Source organism: Schistocerca cancellata, chromosome 2, assembly GCF_023864275.1.
Source record: "Schistocerca cancellata isolate TAMUIC-IGC-003103 chromosome 2, iqSchCanc2.1, whole genome shotgun sequence".
Classification (NCBI taxonomy): Eukaryota; Metazoa; Arthropoda; class Insecta; order Orthoptera; family Acrididae; genus Schistocerca; species Schistocerca cancellata.
This window is the reverse complement of record NC_064627.1, coordinates 1001207426-1001227487: the sequence shown is the minus strand read 5'-3', so window position 1 is coordinate 1001227487 and position 20062 is coordinate 1001207426. Positions and strand designations below refer to the sequence as shown.

Below are 20062 nucleotides of genomic sequence, written 5' to 3'. Positions count from 1 at the left end.
TCACATACATGGAATTTAAAAAAAAATTCTAATTTATTATTATAATTGATAACAAATACTCACACCCTGATCCCAAACAAATCTGATCCTTTCAATAACGTGCACAGAACAAGAATGACAAGGCCCACACAGTTCCCCTAGTGATAAAAGTGGGAGAGAAGAAAGTGAGGAGCCTGATTCCTATTGGTGAAGAGAGAAAGGGGATGCGTTTTGTGACCTTGTATGCACCACATTCAATTGTCTCAGATGCACAGGCAGGCTGAGTAGTCCCACGGTGGGGGGGGGGGGATGGCCTTAAAAATAACTCCCGCAATTACCCCTGGTGTATGATGAAACCCCAGAGGTCTTATGAGTAATCTTGAATCCATAATGCATTACTACTCCTGTGGACTGCGCCAGAGCCGATGATGGGACAGGTATAATCAGCCAGTGAACTGACAGCTTTTTCTGGATGGATGTCTTCCGCAGCCTGTTGTGGTGTCCTGCCCATTCGTATCTTATAAGGTGCCTAAAGGATGCTGCTTTCACTAATAGCTATTTAACAATTCAAGCAAATGAAATTAATGGTCTTTATTACAATAAAATAGATTGACCGTACTTAACTTTGGGTCGCAAGGAATTGGTGACATGCAAATAATCAATGTCCTTCGCTATATGCAACGTACATACAAGTAATTCACACAAGGTCATATGGATCACATCTAGTGCCTCTCAGCTAGTGCGTGGTTTCTGGTCCAGGTCTCCAAGTACGGGTCTGCTAGTGTCCGTCTTATACTGTCCCGCCGAAGCTGGCAGGAGCGGCGCTTATATTCTTTTCTTGTAGAGGCCGGTCCTGTCGTGGTGCGGTCCTAGTCAACGTACTACTGGCTGGCGTCGTCTCACAGCCATCTCTGCGGTTATGTTCGTGATCTTCATGTCGGCCCTTGTCGGTAGGCCGGAACACTTGTGATGCTGGAAACTAATCTACGTAGTCTCACCCTCAGGAATACAACTGCAAGCTACCCACTGTTAAACGGAAGCTTAAAAATTTCTTTTTACAATTTCTTGGCATTTTATATTCTCCTATTTCGCAAAGTACCGTATTCTCCGAAAATTAGTTGAAGAATTTGGAAATTTTTAATCGTAAAAATATAGATGATTTTTCTAAAACGTACTTTGGCGGAGTGTCATGACCCAATGCTGTTCCCCCCCCCCCTCACCCCCAGGTTTGTATACACGTGTCACCCCCACCCGTCCCTGACCGCCCCCCCCCCCCCGCCACCGCCCCTCAATTTCCCCCCCCCCCGGATCAATATCAGTTTTCCTTGGAATGGAAGACCCAGTAACTGGGGACCTCTCGCACATTAGAGCAGCATTGATCTTATCGCATGTTTACGCAGACGAAAATAAAATCTTTACATCACTTATCTCGCAGTTAAGGAAGAACATTCACCTTCTATGAACACTTATACTACATGTCACGATCTAATCTGATCATGTGACGAACGTAGTGTGTAACATTTGCGACATAATTGTCGATAAGGCTTCGTGTTCCACTGAAGCAGGAAATAGTAACGCCGTATAAAGGAGGCCGTAGAACGGTATCAGTCAAGTATACATCTCCAGCCACTATGATGAAGAGTTTGGTGCTCAATTTGCTATTGGCAGCTGCAGGATCTGGTAAGAGAGAGACGAGTCTATTAGTGGATCGAAGGTGTTCTTTCAAGTTAAACTATAGGGTAGTTTTGGATGGGTAAGCTTTACGAAATTATACACTACTGGCCATTAACAGTGCTCAACCAAGTAGAAACGTAGATGATAAACGGGTATTCATTGGACAAATATATTATACTAGAACTGACATGTGATTACATTTTCACGCAATTTGGATGCATAGATCCTGAGAAATCAGTACCCAGAACAACCACCTCTGGCCCTAATAACGGCCTTGATACGCCTGGGCATTGAGTCAAACAGAGCTTGGATGGCGTGTACAGGTACAGCTGCCCATGCAGCTTCAACACGATACCACAGTTCATCAAGAGTAGTGACTGGCGTATAGTAACGAGCCAGTTGCCCGGCCACCATTGACCATACGTTTTCAGTTGGTGACAGATCTGGAGAATGTGCTGGCAAGGGCAGAAGTCGAACATTTTCTGTATCCAGAAAGGCCCGTACAGGACCTGCGACATGCGGTCGTGCATTATTCTGCTGAAATGTAGGGTTTCGCAGGGATCGATTGAAGGGTAGAGCCACGGGTCGTAACACATCTGAAATGTAACGTCCTCTGATAAATGTGCCGTCAATGCGAACAAGAGGTGACCGATCGTGTAACCCATACCATCACGCCGGGTGATACGCCAGTATGGCGATGACGATTTCACGCTTCCAATGTGCGCTCACCGCGATGTCGCCAAACACGGATGCGACCATCATGATGCTGTAAACAGAACCTGGATTCATCCGAAAAAATGACGTTTTGCCATTCGTGCACCCAGGTTCGTCGTTGAGTACACCATCGCAGGCGCTCCTGTCTGTGATGCAGCGTCAAGGGTAACCGCACCCATGGTCTCCGAGCTGATAGTCCATGCTGCTGCAATTGTCGTTGAACTGTTCGTGCAGATGATTGTCGTCTTGCAAACGTCCCCATCTGTTGACTCAGGGATCGAGACGTAGCTGCACGATCCGTTACACCCATGCGGATAAGATGGCTGTCATCTCGACTGTTAGTGATACGAGGCCGTTGGGATCCAGCACGGCGTTCCGTATTACCCTCCTGAACCCACCGATTCCATAGTCTGCTAACAGTCATTTGATCTTGACCAACGCGAGCAGAAATTTCGCGATACGATAAACGGCAATCGCGATAGGCTACAATCCGACCTTTATCAAAGCCGGAAACGTGATGGTACGCATTTCTCCTCCTTACACGAGGCATCACAACGACGTTTCACCAGGCAACGCCGGTCACTTGCTGTTTGTGTATGAGAAGTTGGTTGGAAACTTTCCTCATGTCAGCACGTTGTAGGTGTCGCCACCGGCGCCAACCTTGTGTGAATGCTCTGAAAAGGTAATCATATACATATCACAGCATCTTCTTCCTGTCGGTTAAATTTCGCGTCTGTAGCACGTCATCTTCGTGGTGTAGCAATTTTAATGGCTGGTAGTGTATTTTCTGAGAGTTGTGTTGGAACGTTTATCGCAACAAATAATACTATGAAACGTTAAATAAATATGCAGCATCCGATCCAAAGCATACAACACCACTCATGGACATTAATATTGCGTATGTTCACCCTTCACCTTCATGATGGCTTGAACTCTACCGGGAACGCTGTCAATGAGGTGGTGTAGCACTGGCACCTCATTCTTCCTCAAGAGCCGAAACCAAAGAATGTCCTGATGTTGGATGCATTCTGGAGCGAAATCGGCGTTTTAACTCCTGCTGAAGATGTTAAATTGAGTTCAGGTAGGGAATCTGGGAAGGCAAGTCCAATTCGAGATGTTATTGCCCACAAATTACTGTCTCACTGATGCTGTTTAATAAGAGGGTCTATTATCGTGCTCATACAAACAGTCATCACTTCCGAACTGTTCCTCTACAGAACTCTGTGCACAATGCTGTAAGATGTGTTCACATCCTTTTGCATTTTGCGTTTTCCTAATTACCATAAAAGAAACAGAACATAACCTCTAATAACACCCCCACAACGTAACATAACCTCGCAAGTAACGCAAGTGAGTTACGCAAGTGACGTCCTCCAATCTTTCGCCAAACTCGCATCCTTCCATCAGTTTGGCAAAGGGTATAGTGTGAGTCTTTTATTTATTTATTTATTCTTAAATGAGTCATCAGTCTTCAGACATTTGCGGAGTGGCCCACGAAGAATTCTTCTCTTGTGCAAACCTCTTCATCTCAGAGTAGTACTTGCAATCTACGTCCTCAGTTATTTGCCGGATATATCCCAATCTCCGTCTTCCTCTACAGTTTTTACCCTCTGCAGCTCCCTTTCGAACAGTGGAAGTATTTCCATGATGTATTAACAGATGCCCTACGTTCCTGTCCCTTCTTCTGCGTTCCCTCGCGCGATTCTGCGGATAACCTCCTCATATCTTACCTTATCAGTCCACATAATTTTCAACATTCGTCTGTAGCACAATATCTCGAATGTTTCGATTCTCTTCTTTTCCGTAGTCCATGTTTAACTACCATACAATGCTGTGCTCCAAACGTACATTCTCAGAAATTTTTTCCACAAATTAAGACCTATGTTTGATATTAGTTGACCTCTCTTGACTAGGAATGCCCTTCTTGTCAGTGCTAGCCCGCTTTTTACGTCCTCCTTTTTCCGACCGTCATGTGTTATTTTGCTGTCTAGACGGAAGAACTCCTTAACTTTTACTTCTTGATCATCAGTCATGATGTTAAGTTTCTCCCGTTTCACATTTCTGCCACTTCTCATGATTTTCGTCGTTCTTCGACTCACTCTCAATCCATATTCTACACACATTTGACTGTGCATTCCAATCAGCAAATACTGTAATTCTTCTTTACTTTCACTGAGGATAGCAATGACATCAGCGAATCTTATAATTGATATCCTTACACCTTGAATTTTAATGCCACTATTGAACCTTTTCTTTATTTTCGCCATAGATTAAACGGGAGGGGCGTCTTACACGCTTTTTAATGCGAGCACTTGGTTCCTGGTCTTCCACTCTTATTGTTCCCTCTTGGCTTCTATACATATTGTATATTACCCGTTTTTCCTTATAGCTTACCCCCATTTTTATCACAATTTCGAACATCTTCCACCATTTGCCACTGTCGAATGCTTTTTCCAGGTCAACAAATCCTACGAACGTGTCTACATTTTTCCTCCGTCTTGCTTCTATTGTCAACCGCATCGGCAGAACTACTAGTCTGGTGCCTTTACGTTTCCTAAAATCAAACTGGTCATCACCTAATAGACTTCAACTTTCTTTCCCATTCTTCTGTACATTATTGTTCTCAGCAACTTCGATGCATGAGCTGTTAATCTGAGTGTGCGATAATTCTCGTACTTTTTGGCTCTTGCAAACTTCTGAGTTGTGTGAATGGTGTTTCTCCGAAAGTCAGGTGGTATATCGCCAGACACATACATTCTAGACACCAATGTTAATAGAGGTTTTATTCTCCCAATGATTGTAGAAAATCCGTTTGAATGTTACCTATCCCTTCTGCGTTATTCGATCCCCAAAAGTTCTTTTAAATTCTGATTTTAATACTGGAATCCCTATCTCTTCTACATCGACTCTCGTTTCTTTCCCTATCACGTCATTGGACAAGTCATCCCCATCCTAGAGGTCTTCAGAGTACTCTATGCACATATCCGCCCTATCCTGTGCATTTTACAGTGGAATTCAGTTGGAATATTAATATTATCAAGCTTGCTTTTAATTTCACCGAAGATTCTTTAGACTTTTATTCTGAGTCATTCCTTCCGAAAATCATTTCTTTTTCTTCACATTTTTCATGTAACCATTTTGCCTTAGCTTTCCTTGCACTTCCTATTTATTTCATTCCTATGGGCCTTGTATTTCCGTATTCGTGTATTTCCCTGAACATTTTTGTATTCTTCCTTTCATCGATCAACTGCAGTATTTCTTCTGTTACCTATTGTTTCTTCACAGTTACTTTCATTGTACCTATGTTTTTCTTTCCAGCTTCGGTGATTCCAGTTTTTAAAGATAGCCATTCCTCTTCCAATGAACTGTCTACTACATTATTCCTTATCGCAGTATCTATAGCCTCAGAGAACTTCACGCGTATCTCTTCTTTCCGTACTACTTCCGTGTACCAGCTCTTTGCGCTTTGTTTCATTCTGACTAATCACTTAAACTCTTTATCACCACTAAATTGTGATCTGAGTCTATATCTGCTCCTGGGTACGCCCTATGATTCGGTATCTGATTTCGGAATCTCTGCCCGACCATGATGTAATCTAACTAACATTTTCCGGAATCTCCCGGCACTTTTCAAGTATACCTCTTCCTCTTTACTAGCTCAGATTTATTACAGAACTCAATTAGTCTTTCTCCTCTCTCATCCCTTGTACCGAGCCATTATTCTCCCATAACCCTTTCGTCTACTCCTCTCCCTACGAATGCATTCCAGTCTCCCATGACTATTAGATTTTCATATCCCCTTACTGCATTACTCGTTCAATGTCCTCATATACTTTCAAATAGTTATGTTCCACTTTTACCTCCTTGTCTACGCATGCTGAATTATCAAATGCAAAGATTATGCAACTTATTTGAGAAGACACAAATTATTTGAAAATTGTGACACGACGGACTTCGCGAGGCAGACTTCGGACGAACGGCGTCAGACCTGGATGAGGCGTAGGGGCGCATCTGCTGCTGGGTACCTGCGGTCTCGTGTACCCCTGCGGGGAGGCCGCCACTTTGGGATCACGTATTTTTGTCAAACTGTGTACACCTTTAGTAAGTCATTAAAACAACATAATGTGCAAGCAGTAAGGTGTAATTCCGCGAAAATCGCAAGAAAGTTTTAAGCGTCGGTTATGTAGCGGATGTACAATGAAGTGCCAAAGAAGCTAGTATAGGCATCCATATTCAAATATTTAAACAGGCAGAATACGGCGCTGCGGTCGGCAACGCCTATATAAGACAACAAGCGTCTGGCGCAGTCTCTAGGTTGGTTACTGCTGCTATAAAGGCACGTTATCAAGATTTGAGTGAGTTTGAACGTGGTGTTATAGTCGGCGCACAAGCAATGGGACACAGAATCTCCGAGGTAGCAACGAAGTGGGGATCTTCCCGTACGACCATTTCACGAGTGCACCGTGAATATCAGGTTGTTGTTGTTGTGGTCTTCAGTCCTGAGATTGGTTTGATGCAGCTCTCCATGCTACTCTATCCTGTGCAAGCTTCTTCATCTCCCAGTATCTACTGCAACCTACATCCTTCTGAATCTGCTTAGTGTATTCATCTCTTGGTCTCCCTCTACGATTTTTACCCTCCACACTGCCCTCCAATGCTAAATTTGTGATCCCTTGATGCCTCCAAACATGTCCTACCAACGGATCCCTTCTTCTAGTCAAGTTGTGCCACAAACTTCTCTTCTCCCCAATCCTATTCAGTACCTCCTCATTAGTTATGTGATCTACCCACTTTATCTTCAGCATTCTTCTGTAGCACCACATTTCAAAAGCTTCTATTCTCTTCTTGTCCAAACTAGTTATCGTCCATGTTTCACTTCCATACATGGCTACACTCCATACAAATACTTTCAGAAATGACTTCCTGACACTTAAATCTATACTCGATGTTAACAAATTCCTCTTCTTGAGAAACGCTTTCCTTGCCATTGCCAGTCTACATTTTATATCCTCTCTACTTCGAACATCATCGGTTATTTTACTCCCTAAATAGCAAAACTCCTTTACTACTTTAAGTGTCTCATTTCCTAAGCTAATTCCCTCAGCATCACCCGACTTAATTTGACTACATTCCATTATCCTCGTTTTGCTTTTGTTGATGTTCATCTTATATCCTCCTTTCAAGACACTGTCCATTCTGTTCAACTGCTCTTCCAAGTCCTTTGCTGTCTCTGACAGAATTACAATGTCATCGGCGAACCTCAAAGATTTTACTTCTTCTCCATGAATTTTAATACCTACTCCGAACTTTTCTTTTGTTTCCTTTACTGCTTGCTCAAAATACAGATTTAATAACATCGGGGAGAGGCTACAACCCTGTCTTACTCCTTTCCCAACCACTGCTTCCCTTTCATGCCCCTCGACTCTTATAACTGCCATCTGGTTTCTGTACAAACTGTAAATAGCCTTTCGCTCCCTGTATTTTACCCCTGCCACCTTCAGAATTTGAAAGAGAGTATTCCAGCTAACATTGTCAAAAGCTTTCTCTAAGTCTACAAATGCTAGAAACGTAGGTTTGCCTTTTCTTAATCTTTCTTCTAAGATAAGTCGTAAGGTCAGTATTGCCTCACGTGTTCCAACATTTCTACGGAATCCAAACTGATCTTCCCCGAGGTCGGCTTCTACCAGTTTTTCCATTCGTCTATAAAGAATTCAAATCTCCGATATCGCTGCGGCCGGATAAAAAACCCTCGAAGAACGGGACTAACGACGACTGAAGAGAATCGTTCAGCGCGACAGAAGTGCAACCCTTCCGCAAATTGCTGAAGATTTCTATGCTGGGTCATCAACCTGGTGTCAGCCTAGGAACCATTCGACGCAACATCATCGATGTGGGCTTTCTTAGCCGAAGGCCCACTCGTGTACCGTTGATGACTGCACGACACAAAGCTTAACCCCTCGCCTGGACCCGTCATCACCGACATTGACTGTTGATGACTGGAAACATGTTGCCTGGTCAGACGAGTCTCGTTTCAAATTGTATCGAGCGGAAGGACGTGTACGGGTACGCAGACAAACTCATGAATCCATGGACCCTGGATGTCAGCAGGGGAAATGTTCAAGCTGGTAGAGGCTCTGCATTGGTGTGGAGCGTGTGCAGTTGGAGTGATATGGGACGTCTGATACGTCTAGATACGACTCTGACAGGTGACACGTACATAAACATCCTGTCTGATCATCTACTTCCATTCACGTCCATTGTGTATTCCGACGAACTTGGGCAATTCCAGCAGGACAATGCGACAGCCCATACGTCCAGAATTGCTACAGACTGGCTACAGGAACACTCTTCTGAGCTTAGACACTTCCGCTGGCCACCAGACTTCTCAGGCTTGACCGTTATCGAACATATCTGGGATATCTTGAACCGTGCTGTTCAGAAGAGATCTCCACCGCCTCGTACTCTTACGGTTTTATGGACAGCCCTGCAGGATTAATGGTGTCAGTTCCCTCCAGCACTATTTCAGACTTTAGTCGTGTTGCGGCATTTCTGCGTGCTCGCGGGGGCCCTACACGATATTAGGCAGGTGTGCCAGTTCCTTTGGTTCTTGAGTGTATATGTGCGATGGTTCTGACCGTAAGAAGTCATTTTGCTCTAGCGCTTAGCGTTGGCGCTGTGCAGAAGGGTCGTTCGAATCCTCCTAACACTTATTTTTTAGTCTTTTTTCTTTATTTTCTTATCTATCATCACTTGTCTCATTATTTAATTTCTATGACATTTGAAAGGTAATATAATGAAGGAAACCACGTCCATTTTCATGAAGTTGTAGTGATTTTCATATTTTAATTGAGCATTTACTATTTTTAATTAAATGTTCAAGGGCAAAGGACAGGCTTGTAAAGCCGAAGTCAAACCTCGATAAATAATGACGCGAATGACTTTATTCAGTAATACAGTGAATCAAAATGTGCTAGACCGCAAGAGTAATGTACAAATACTCTCGAGATCACACGTTGCAGGGTAGTATTTATCATATAGACATGGGAAACATAAATTGAAACGGCTTCTACTACATTGCATGAATGCAGTTTTCCCGCATGTACAGGGAATGTTCAGAGCTTCTGAGGGAAAACACACCTCACTGACATTTTGAAAAATTTCAGTTTCTTACGATAATGGTTCAAATGGCTCTAAGCACTATGGCACTTAACATCTGAGGTCATCAGTCCCCTATGACTTAGAACTACTTGAACCTAGCTAACCTAAGGACATCACACACATCCATGCCCGAGGCAAGATTCGAACCTGCAACCGCAGCAGCAGCGCCGTTCCAGACTGAAGCGCCTAGAACCGTTCGGTCACAGCGGGATTAAAATTGAAGTTCGAGTTTGAGTCGAACCGTCGTAACGTAAACGTTTATCTTACGAAGTTAGAACTTGACCATCACGTACTCTAATGTCCTACGCACAGATACATAGGCCGGTGGGACAGGCGGAACGGTCCAAGTTTGAAAATGGGCGGATGTGAGGTCAGAGCCGCTGTTGACATACACAATGGCTTCTCACATATCGTTCATATTTGCACTCATACAACGTAAACTGTGATCTACACAATGAGGGGTAGTACGTCAAGGGGGAACGTGTGCAGATTTCCATTACCTTGGGCAGAAAAGGCCTTATAAAGTCTAAAGATTTCAAGGCAATGTAACTACACTCCTGGAAATTGAAATAAGAACACCGTGAATTCATAGTCCCAGGAAGGGGAAACTTTATTGACACATTCCTGGGGTCAGATAAATCACGTGATCACATTGACAGAACCACAGGCACATAGACACAGGCAACAGAGCATGCACAATGTCGGCACTAGTACAGTGTATATCCACCTTTCGCAGCAATGCAGGCTGCTATTCTCCCATGGAGACGATCGTAGAGATGCTGGATGTAGTCCTGTGGAACGGCTTGCCATGCCATTTCCACCTGGCGCCTCAGTTGGACCAGCGTTCGTGCTGGACGTGCAGACCGCGTGAGACGACGCTTCATCCAGTCCCAAACGTGCTCAATGGGGGACAGATCCGGAGATCTTGCTGGCCAGGGTAGTTGACTTACACCTTCTAGAGCACGTTGGGTGGCACGGGATACATGCGGACGTGCATTGTCCTGTTGGAACAGCAAGTTCCCTTGCCGGTCTAGGAATGGTAGAACGATGGGTTCGATGACGGTTTGGATGTACCGTGCACTATTCAGTGTCCCCTCGACGATCACCAGTGGTGTACGGCCAGTGTAGGAGATCGCTCCCCACACCATGATGCCGGGTGTTGGCCCTGTGTGCCTCGGTCGTATGCAGTCCTGATTGTGGCGCTCACCTGCACGGCGCCAAACACGCATACGACCATCATTGGCACCAAGGCAGAAGCGACTCTAATCGCTGAAGACGACACGTCTCCATTCGTCCCTCCATTCACGCCTGTCGCGACACTACTGGAGGCGGGCTGCACGATGTTGGGGTGTGAGCGGTGAGCGGAAGACGGCCTAACGGTGTGCGGGACCGTAGCCCAGCTTCATGGAGACGGTTGCGAATGGTCCTCGCCGATACCCCAGGAGCAACAGTATCCCTAATTTGCTGGGAAGTGGCGGTGCGGTCCCCTACGGCACTGCGTAGGATCCTACGGTCTTGGCGTGCATCCGTGCGTCGCTGCGGTCCGGTCCCAGGTCGACGGGCACGTGCACCTTCCGCCGACCACTGGCGACAACATCGATGTACTGTGGAGACCTCACGCCCCACGTGTTGAGCAATTCGGCGGTACGTCCACCCGGCCTCCCGCATGCCCACTATACGCCCTCGCTCAAAGTCCGTCAACTGCACATACGGTTCACGTCCACGCTGTCGCGGCATGCTACCAGTGTTAAAGACTGCGATGGAGCTCCGTATGCCACGGCAAACTGGCTGACACTGACGGCGGCGGTGCACAAATGCTGCGCAGCTAGTGCCATTCGACGGCCAACACCGCGGTTCCTGGTGTGTCCGCTGTGCCGTGCGTGTGATCATTGCTTGTACAGCCCTCTCGCAGTGTCCGGAGCAAGTATGGTGGGTCTGACACACCGGTGTCAATGTGTTCTTTTTTCCATTTCCAGGAGTGTAGATTTGACATAGATGTTAAGGAATGTTACATGGGTACACATATACGTTTTCATGCTGATTGAAGTTACACGTTTTTAGCCAAAAATAACGGAAATTTTTTTCGACAAGGTGAGTGAAAATGTTCCCTCCTTGAAAAATTTGTCAAAACGAATTTCATGTATGTTTGTACTAAGTTTGATGTATCATTATTACAAATGTCTGCGGAACCGAATATTGATATCTACTTTTGCTGATTTTTACAACTCATCAAATTCATGTAAAAAACATATATCGCGTCTAGGGGCTTTTCTTTTACATAAATGCCTTACCATAGTAATAAATGAAAATTCCTTTCACAGAATGTTTCATTATAGTGCTGACGAATTGCACGCCAGATTTAAATACTATAATGTCAGTGGTTCGTGAGAACCACACCATGTTTCATCATAGTATTGACAAATTGAATGCCAAATTTAATTACTATAATGTCAGTGGTTTTTCAGGGAGAGGCACATTAATTTGCCAAAATGTGTGTTACGGAAACCTGAATCAGAAATTTGACAGTATTTGCATTAGGCCTTCCCTTATCTGGCTGGACTAGTGCAATCCAAATGCATTCTCCTGTTCGTCCTCAAGCAGTCTTTTCTTTGCTTTTCCTCTTAGGTTAACCTGATTTTCGATCTGAGTAACTATATCAACTGCATAAATTCTCCTATTATCGATTTCCTTCAATATCGACAGTGTGTAAGACCCTGTATCAAATCCTGGCCTCCTTAGAGTCCATAGTCCCCCAAAATTAACACAGTTAAAAGCTAAACAAGAACCATGCACTGCAACTTCAACAGTAGTTGTGGAAACAAATGTTGTCTTGGGGCATGGTTTTTCTGTCAGAGTGTTATAACTTTCAGTAGAATTTTGAGTTTTTCCATGCACGCACTTTTGTAGAAGTTTCGTGTCCGCTGAAAACCGAAATATTACCCACATTGTGACTGTATAAAACTGGAAGAAAAGAGTCAACAATAGATAACACGAAGTAATACAGACCAACGAAGGGGAGTGGCCCTGTGCAAGCTTTTGTTAATTATTATTTTTACCATACGTTGGAGTGGAGCTGGAACGTAATCTGCCAATATTCTGCCAATATACAGCTATTACCTATAATTTTAATAATTAAAAAGATACAGCACATAGAACGCTTTGGCAATTGTCATTCGTTTAATAACTTGTTTATTATGTAATGTACAGTGGAGATAGAACACTCCAACTGTGGTTCTCGGTGAGATGTTTCTATTTACATACCCACTTGATTTGTAGCATCCTAAGTTAAACCATGAAACGCAATGTAATTGGTTTTAATTGAAAATTTATATAACTTATGACACAAGACAAGTACACATCCAGCAGGGCAGCATGCTTTGGTGGAGTGTGTTACACAGAACATTCAACTTTTTGCTCTTAAAATTTATCTTCGCGGTAAATGATAACAGCCAAACAGTTGCAGGATAAATATTTATTGAAATCCTTGACTACGGTTTCGGTATAACTAAATATACCTTCATCAGAAGCACAAATACACCTGAAGACGAAGACACCTTTATTAGCAAAAAACTTAGCAACACAACTGCGATGGAAGAAAAAACAAACGCTTATAGCAGTTATGTTGCTAAGTTTTTTGCTAATGAAGGTGTCTTCCTGTTCACGTATATTTAGATATACCGAAACCATGGTCAAGGATTTCAATAAATCTTTATCCTGCAACTGTTTGGCTGTTATTATTTAACGTGAAGATTTTTAACAATTGCTGCTTCATCCATGTTTAAAATCTTAAAATTCATATTTTTTATGTGCTTCATTATTTGTTATAACTTTCCGGAGTCTCGCTTATAGATATTTCAGTTATGATTAGTGCATTGGAAAAAGGAGTAAAAGTCCGATCGTAAAGTTATGCCACATCTATAACTGTTGTAATATTTAATGGCACTGAGATATGATCTGTTTTCAAGCACCGCAGTGGAGTTTTTGTAACTGTTTAAACTTAAGTATTGGGTGAACTATTGCACTTAGAATTAAATGTAATATATCGATATATCGATTTGGGCAATAATTTTACAGTGCATCTAATGGCGCATTCAGAGTCACAATGTTATCTATGTATGACAATACGTAAACTAGGCTGTTGAAACTAAGAAACTCATTAAGTGACCTATATGTATGATTTTCGGTGAAGTGGTGGACTAAGGCTATTTAAGGGCGACCGCCAGCTTTGGGATAGTGTTCGGCACGATCCGGTTGAGGCAGGACCTGCGCTGGTCAGGAGTGTGTTCGTAATGTGTTGGTGTGAGTCTGAGCGGTTTTCCAGCCATCTCCATGCAGAAAGATAGAAGTTTTTGGGTCGTCAGTAGCTGGACATCTAATTCCGCACCAATCTGTACTCTGTATATTTTTGTGCTGGAAGTTCGGCTGAACTTTTAATTTTCGTGTGAAGTCGGTTTGGGACTCTGATTCTGAACACTGAGGCTGGGCTTTGACTCGATTTGCTGGAGCTGAATTCAGAATATTTAGGTTAGATCCAGTTTAGCTGTCATTCGATAAGCGATCTGTTTTCATTTAATTTTTAATTTATTTAATTTTTTATACAACAATTAAACTTCCTGCTATATTGGGGGCTTGAGTCGCTTTCTAAACCACTTAACAGAGTAGTTCACCAGTCTTCGATTTTAATAATAATCTGGAGACAACTAACTTTGTTTAGTGAAAATTGTGTTGCAGATCTTTATTTTACGTATTTTGCACCTACATACAACATAGCTAACTTTGTCTTACTTGTTAATAGCTCCTGGGTCATATTTATTCATTTATTTTAAAATTTAAGCGCACATAAAGAGGGTAAAGAGACAGAGCATCACACCCAAAAACAGGCAATGAGAGATAGTGTGATTTTGTTCTTGTGTACAGCCAACACACTCACTTATCTCCCAAAATATTGTTAGTAATTCGTTATCAAAGCGGACTGTATGGATATTGTGTGAGATTGTGAGGGATTCCAGGGGTTGATCGGCCACGGAGTAGTGAAATGATGTAACGCAGAAGGAACATGTAGTTTACAAAAGTTCTGAAATATCTAAAGTCATGTTTACAGGGTGCAGCTTTGACATTTCGCCAGTCGAGATGACAAGTGTGCTCTTGGTGTTGTAGTGGCGTACTACCCGCGCTACGTGGAAGTGGTGCGCGACCCCAAAGACTTCGATCTTCTCTACAGTTCCACCTCAGGACCCATCAACGAGACGTGGAGATTCTACTCTGAAGCCATCCTGACGTCCATCATCATTCCGTCACAAATCACCTTCTGCAGCTCAGGTAGGCACTGTTGAAATAGCTCCTGACTTCAGAGTACATTAAAAGCATTCAGTCGTTATGGGCTCAGTTGCACAGTATTTAAGTGCCAGACGATAGATCCAAAGATTGTGAGTTCGATACCCCGTCAGTTAAGTTATGCCTTCCACGTATGGAGATTGAGAAAAAAAGATTGCTTAAAAGTCTCTCGGTGGGCTGTACTTACTCTAATCTTGTCCCTGTGATTCCTATGGAAGCGATTAGCTGGGGGTCTGATATACACCGACGTGTAAAAAAACTCATGAGATAGCGATATGCACATATGCAAATGGCGGTAGTATTGCCTACACAAGCTATAAATGTGACACTGCATTGACAGAGCTGTCACTTGCACTCAAGTGATTCATGTGGAAAGGTTTCCGACGTGATTATGGCCACACGACGTGAATTAACAGACTCTGAACGCGAAATGGTAGTAGCAGCTAGATGCATGGCACGTTCCATTTCGGATATCTGTAAGTAATGCAATATTCCGAGATCCACATGTCAAGAATGTGCCGAGAATACCAAATTTGAAACATTACCTCTTCCATGGCCTTCACTTAACGACCGAGAGCAGTGGGGTGCCCTGAAATGAGGGATATAATACGCAAGATACTTCCCACCCGTCCTAAAGTGGTGTTCTGTCTCGCACCCAACCTCCACAACTTCCTAGTCCATCCCTATGCCACTCCCAACCCCTTGTCACAGGGATCATATTCCTGCGAAAGACCCAGGTGCAGAACCTGCCCAATCCACCCAACCAGCACTTCCTCTTCCAGTCTTGTCACAGGTTCATCCTACCTCATCAGGGGCTAAGCTACTTGTGAAAGCAGCCGTGTCATTTATCAGCTCTGCTTTAATCATTGCACAGCTTTTTACATTGGTATGACTACCAACCAGCAGTCCACCAGGACGAGCAGCCACCGCTGAACTGTGGCCAAGAGCAAAGTAGGCTACCCTGCGGCACAGCTCGCAGCTGAACGTAGCACACTAGATTTTATTGGGTATTGTATTGAATGTTAACCAGGGACCTAGAAACGACAGAGAGGCTCCGTCCCCGCCGCAGCCGCAGCGGTCCACAACCCCACGACGAATACCGCAGTCCACTTCACCCCTCCGCCGCCCCAGACCGAACCCAGGGTTATTGTGCGGTTCGGCCCCCGGTGGACCCCCCAGGGAACGTCTCACATCAGACGTGTGTAACCCCTATGTTTGCGTGGTAGAGTAATGGTGGTGTACGCGTACATGGAGAACTTGTTTGCGCAGCAATCGCCGGCATAGTGTAACTGAGGCGGAATAAGGGGAACCAGCCCGCATTCGCCAAGGCAGATGGAAAACCGCCTAAAAACCATCCAGAGACTGGCCGGTTCACCGGACCTCGACACAAATCCGCCGGGCGGATTCGTGCTGGGGACCAGGCGCTCCTTCCCGGCCAGAAAGCCGTGCGTTAGACCGCACGGCCAACCGGGCGGGTTATTTTAATGGGTACTTTACCACCCAAGCCATCTGGGTCCTTCCCTTCATCACCAGCTATTCTGAACTGCTCAAATGGGAGCTATCCTTACAACATATTCTCCGCTCCCATAATTACCCCGAACTCAATCTATGGTAACATACTGTCATCACACGCTCTACACCAGTTTCCACCCCGTCTGTCCTATCATCTCCTGCCCATTCTCATCTACCACCCTGTTTATTTGCAGCCGTCTGCCAACGCATCCGGTGGTCTTGTCCTTTTTTGTTCCTTTTTTCTCCACCCCCCTGCGCCTGTTGGCAGTCTATTTCCTGCACACTCCGTCAGACAGCTTTCGCCTCTCTACTCACCTGCACCCTGTTCTCCCTTCCCTTTCCCCACCCCAACCAGACTGCTGCTTGTGTCCCACGTGATGTTGTGTTCGGGCCCGAGGTGCTGGAGTTGGCGGTCGTGTGTGCGTGAGGTGTGCGTGTGTGTGTGTGTGTGTGTGTGTGTGTGTGTGTGTTTGTGTGTGTGTGTGTGTGTGTGTGTGTGTGTGTGTATGTGTCTGAAGGTTATCTTGTGTGTGTATGACAGTGGCCGAAAGCTATATGCGAGTGTCTTTTAATTGTGCCTGTCTGCAACTTGACTTGTCCTCTTTACGATAAGTTCAAATGGTTCAAATGGCTCTGAGCACTATGGGACTTAACTTCTGAGGTCATCAGTACCCTAGAATTTAGAACTACTTAAACCTATCTAACCTAAGGACATCACACACATCGCTGCCCGAGGCAGGATTCAAACCTGCGACCGTAGCTCGCTTCCAGACTGTAGAGCCTAGAAGCGCACAGCCACTCCGGCCGGCTTACGATAAGTAGCAACCTGTCTTTTCCTACATTGTTGATATTCCTACCTGGAGTTTCCATTGTTTGATGAAGGCCTATGTTTGATACTACTAAGCCAGGAATGACGTTTTTGCTAGAGCTAGGTGGCCTTTCATGTCCTCCTTGCTCCGTCCATCTAGGGTTATTTTGCTCCCTAGGTAGCAGAATTCCCTAACTTCATCTACTTCGTGATCACCAATCCTGTGGTTCAATTTCTGGGTGTTCACATTTCTGCTACTTCTCATTAGGTTCATCTTTCTTCGAATTACTCTCATTACGTATTCTGTACTACATAGACCGTTCATTCCGTTGAACAGACCCTGAAATTATTCAATTTCATCAAAAGTAGCAATGTCATCAGCGAATCGTATCTTTGGTATCGTTTCACCTTGAATTTTAATTCAACTACTGAAACTTTCTTTTATTTCCGTCATTGCTTCTTCGATGTATAGATTGGACAGTAGGGGTGAAAGACTACATTCCCTCATACATTCTTATTAATCTCAGAACTTCGTTCTTGGTCTTCCACTCTTATTGTTCCCTCTTGGCTTTTGTACATATTGCATATTACCTGCCTCTCCCCTATCTTTCTCAGAATTTCGACCGTCTTCCAACATTTGACACCGTCGAACGCTGTTTCAGGGTCAACAGATCCTATGAACGTTTGTTTATTTTTCTTTTGTCTTGCCTTCATTATTAACCGCGAGGTCAGAATTGCCTCTCTGGTGCTTTTACCTTTCCTAAAGCCAAACTGGTCGTCAACTAATACATTCTCCAGTTGAACTTTTGTTTTGTCTTTTCATTTATTGCAGTTTCCTTAATTCATATCTGATCCATTATTTCTTAATTGATTTCTAAGAATGTATCCAACCGTTCTTCTGTCGAATTTAATGATCAGTGTTTCAGTAGGTCTCTTCTTTCCAATTCTAATAACTATGCGACAACATTGGCACTGTCACCACTCTTGATCTTTTAAAGTGCTCTGCCTGTAGCACTATATATCAATTGAAACTTTTTTCTTAGATCTTCAATTTCGGATATGAAACGTCGTAAAGAGTATAGTTTACTACTATTTTCCACTACATACTGTCACATACGATCTTTGAAAGAACTAGATAATATAACGATAATCGTAATTACAATTGATCGTAGTCCTTTCAGATCTGTTGAATGACACCTCTAGGTTTAGCTGTTGACTGGTTGGTTGGTTGGTTTGTTTATTGATTTGGGGAAAGGGACCAAACAACTAGGTTATCGGTCCCATCGGATTAGGGAAGGATGGGAAAGGAAATCGGCCATGTCGTTTCAAAGGAACCGTCCCGGAGTTTGCCTGTAGCGATTTATGGTAATCACGGAAAACCTAAATCAGGATGGCCGGACGCGGGTTTGGACCGCCGTCCTCCCGAATGCGAGTACAGCGTGCTAACCGCTACGCTACCTCGCTCGGTAAAACAGACAGGGTTATTCAGTGACCAATTGTCTCTTTCGTTGCTTGCAAGTAAGCCCTCTTCGAAAAATGAAATTGTTTTTGAAACAGTGTTGCTAATCATTAATTGTTTTATAATGCCTCCCCAAACTTTTATAACTGCGACAGGAAATTCCCTTCACTTTCATAGAAAAAAAAGAAACCTTTTAAATGTCTTCGCTCAGTTTTAAAGAAAAATTTTATGCAACTTGGATGCAACAAACTCAACAGTAATTAATCACCCACCATGGAAACAGTGAGCTGAGTATTTTACCTATCGCAGTTTAGTGCATCCTAAAATTTGGTGGATTTTATTACACGACAAAGTAACTGATAAACTGATTTAGTCAATGGCGAATATCACGTATTTGTGTCGACATAGCCAGATATTCTGAATAAAACAGCTAATGTGTGTTACTGAGGAGTCGTCGCAGCACTTTGGCTTGTGTGGGCATCGTTCAGACAACGAGATTTTCATGTTGGAAGCGCCAGTGACCGCTCTGTTGCCCTAAATCCAAAATCATTCTCATCTTTAACATACACTGCGTAACACAATTCAAGGGTTACTTTTTCGAAACATGGTAATTGTCTCCCAGTGTGACGCAGAATTGTAAAATTTGGCCCCAATATACCTACAACCTTCCTCTGCAATAGTGCAAAAGCGTGTCACCCTGCGATCTGTACTCTGCAAGCCCTGGGCTCGGCGAAGCTTCAAACAGCAGGGTGTCTGACGTCACACTCGAAAAAAATACTAGAGCTAAGAAGCTTATTAGAGATGGGTTAATGGCATCACGTTGGCACTAAATTTCAATACATATGTAAACTGAAGGTGCAGGGGAGAAAGGAAATGACAGGGACTAGTGATGTCAGCAGCAACGGGATTTTACGCGAAATCAGCGGCGACGATCGAAAATGTGTGTCGGAGTGGGATTCGAACCCGGGATCTCGGACTTACAAAGCAGTTGCGTTAACCACTGCACCACTTTTTTTTTATAATCTCATTTTGTTCTCTTTTGTTCGTTGCTTATGCTCGGGGTGGATTTCGTAAGACATCCCTTGAAGTTCGTTGTTGATCGATTAATTCAGTTTGTTTTTATTCAGAGGGCAGCTAACCTTCTGACCGATCACGCTGAGCTACCGTGCCGGTGCACTTAGAACACGGCACCTATCCCCTCTGCATGGACTATCTCCGCACGCCTCTTGGCTGACCCACATTGCCACCTAGCACAGCCCATCTTCAGTCCTTGTCCGTGTCCTCTACGCTCACTACTTAGAAAATTCCGCGGGAGATAGGACGTAAATGCGCATTCGCTCTGAAGATTTTGAATTCTTGCCCATCAACGCGGATCAGATACGTGAATGTGTGCTATGGGTAAAGCAACTGTCTAGAAAGCCGCA

The 20062-nt window shown here is 44.0% G+C and overlaps 1 protein-coding gene across 1 annotated transcript in view; it reads left to right on the top strand.

Annotated features, from left to right (window-relative positions):
* Window positions 1–1604: 1604 nt before the first annotated feature.
* The window catches only part of LOC126149193 (uncharacterized), a 29300-nt gene continuing 10842 nt past the window's right edge, over window positions 1605–20062 (top strand). Inside the window, exons 1-2 of the mRNA XM_049915800.1 lie at window positions 1605–1659; window positions 14683–14844. Coding sequence (XP_049771757.1) covers window positions 1611–1659; window positions 14683–14844 — 211 coding nt within the window. The 5' untranslated portion in view covers window positions 1605–1610. The remainder of the gene's footprint in view (window positions 1660–14682; window positions 14845–20062) is intronic.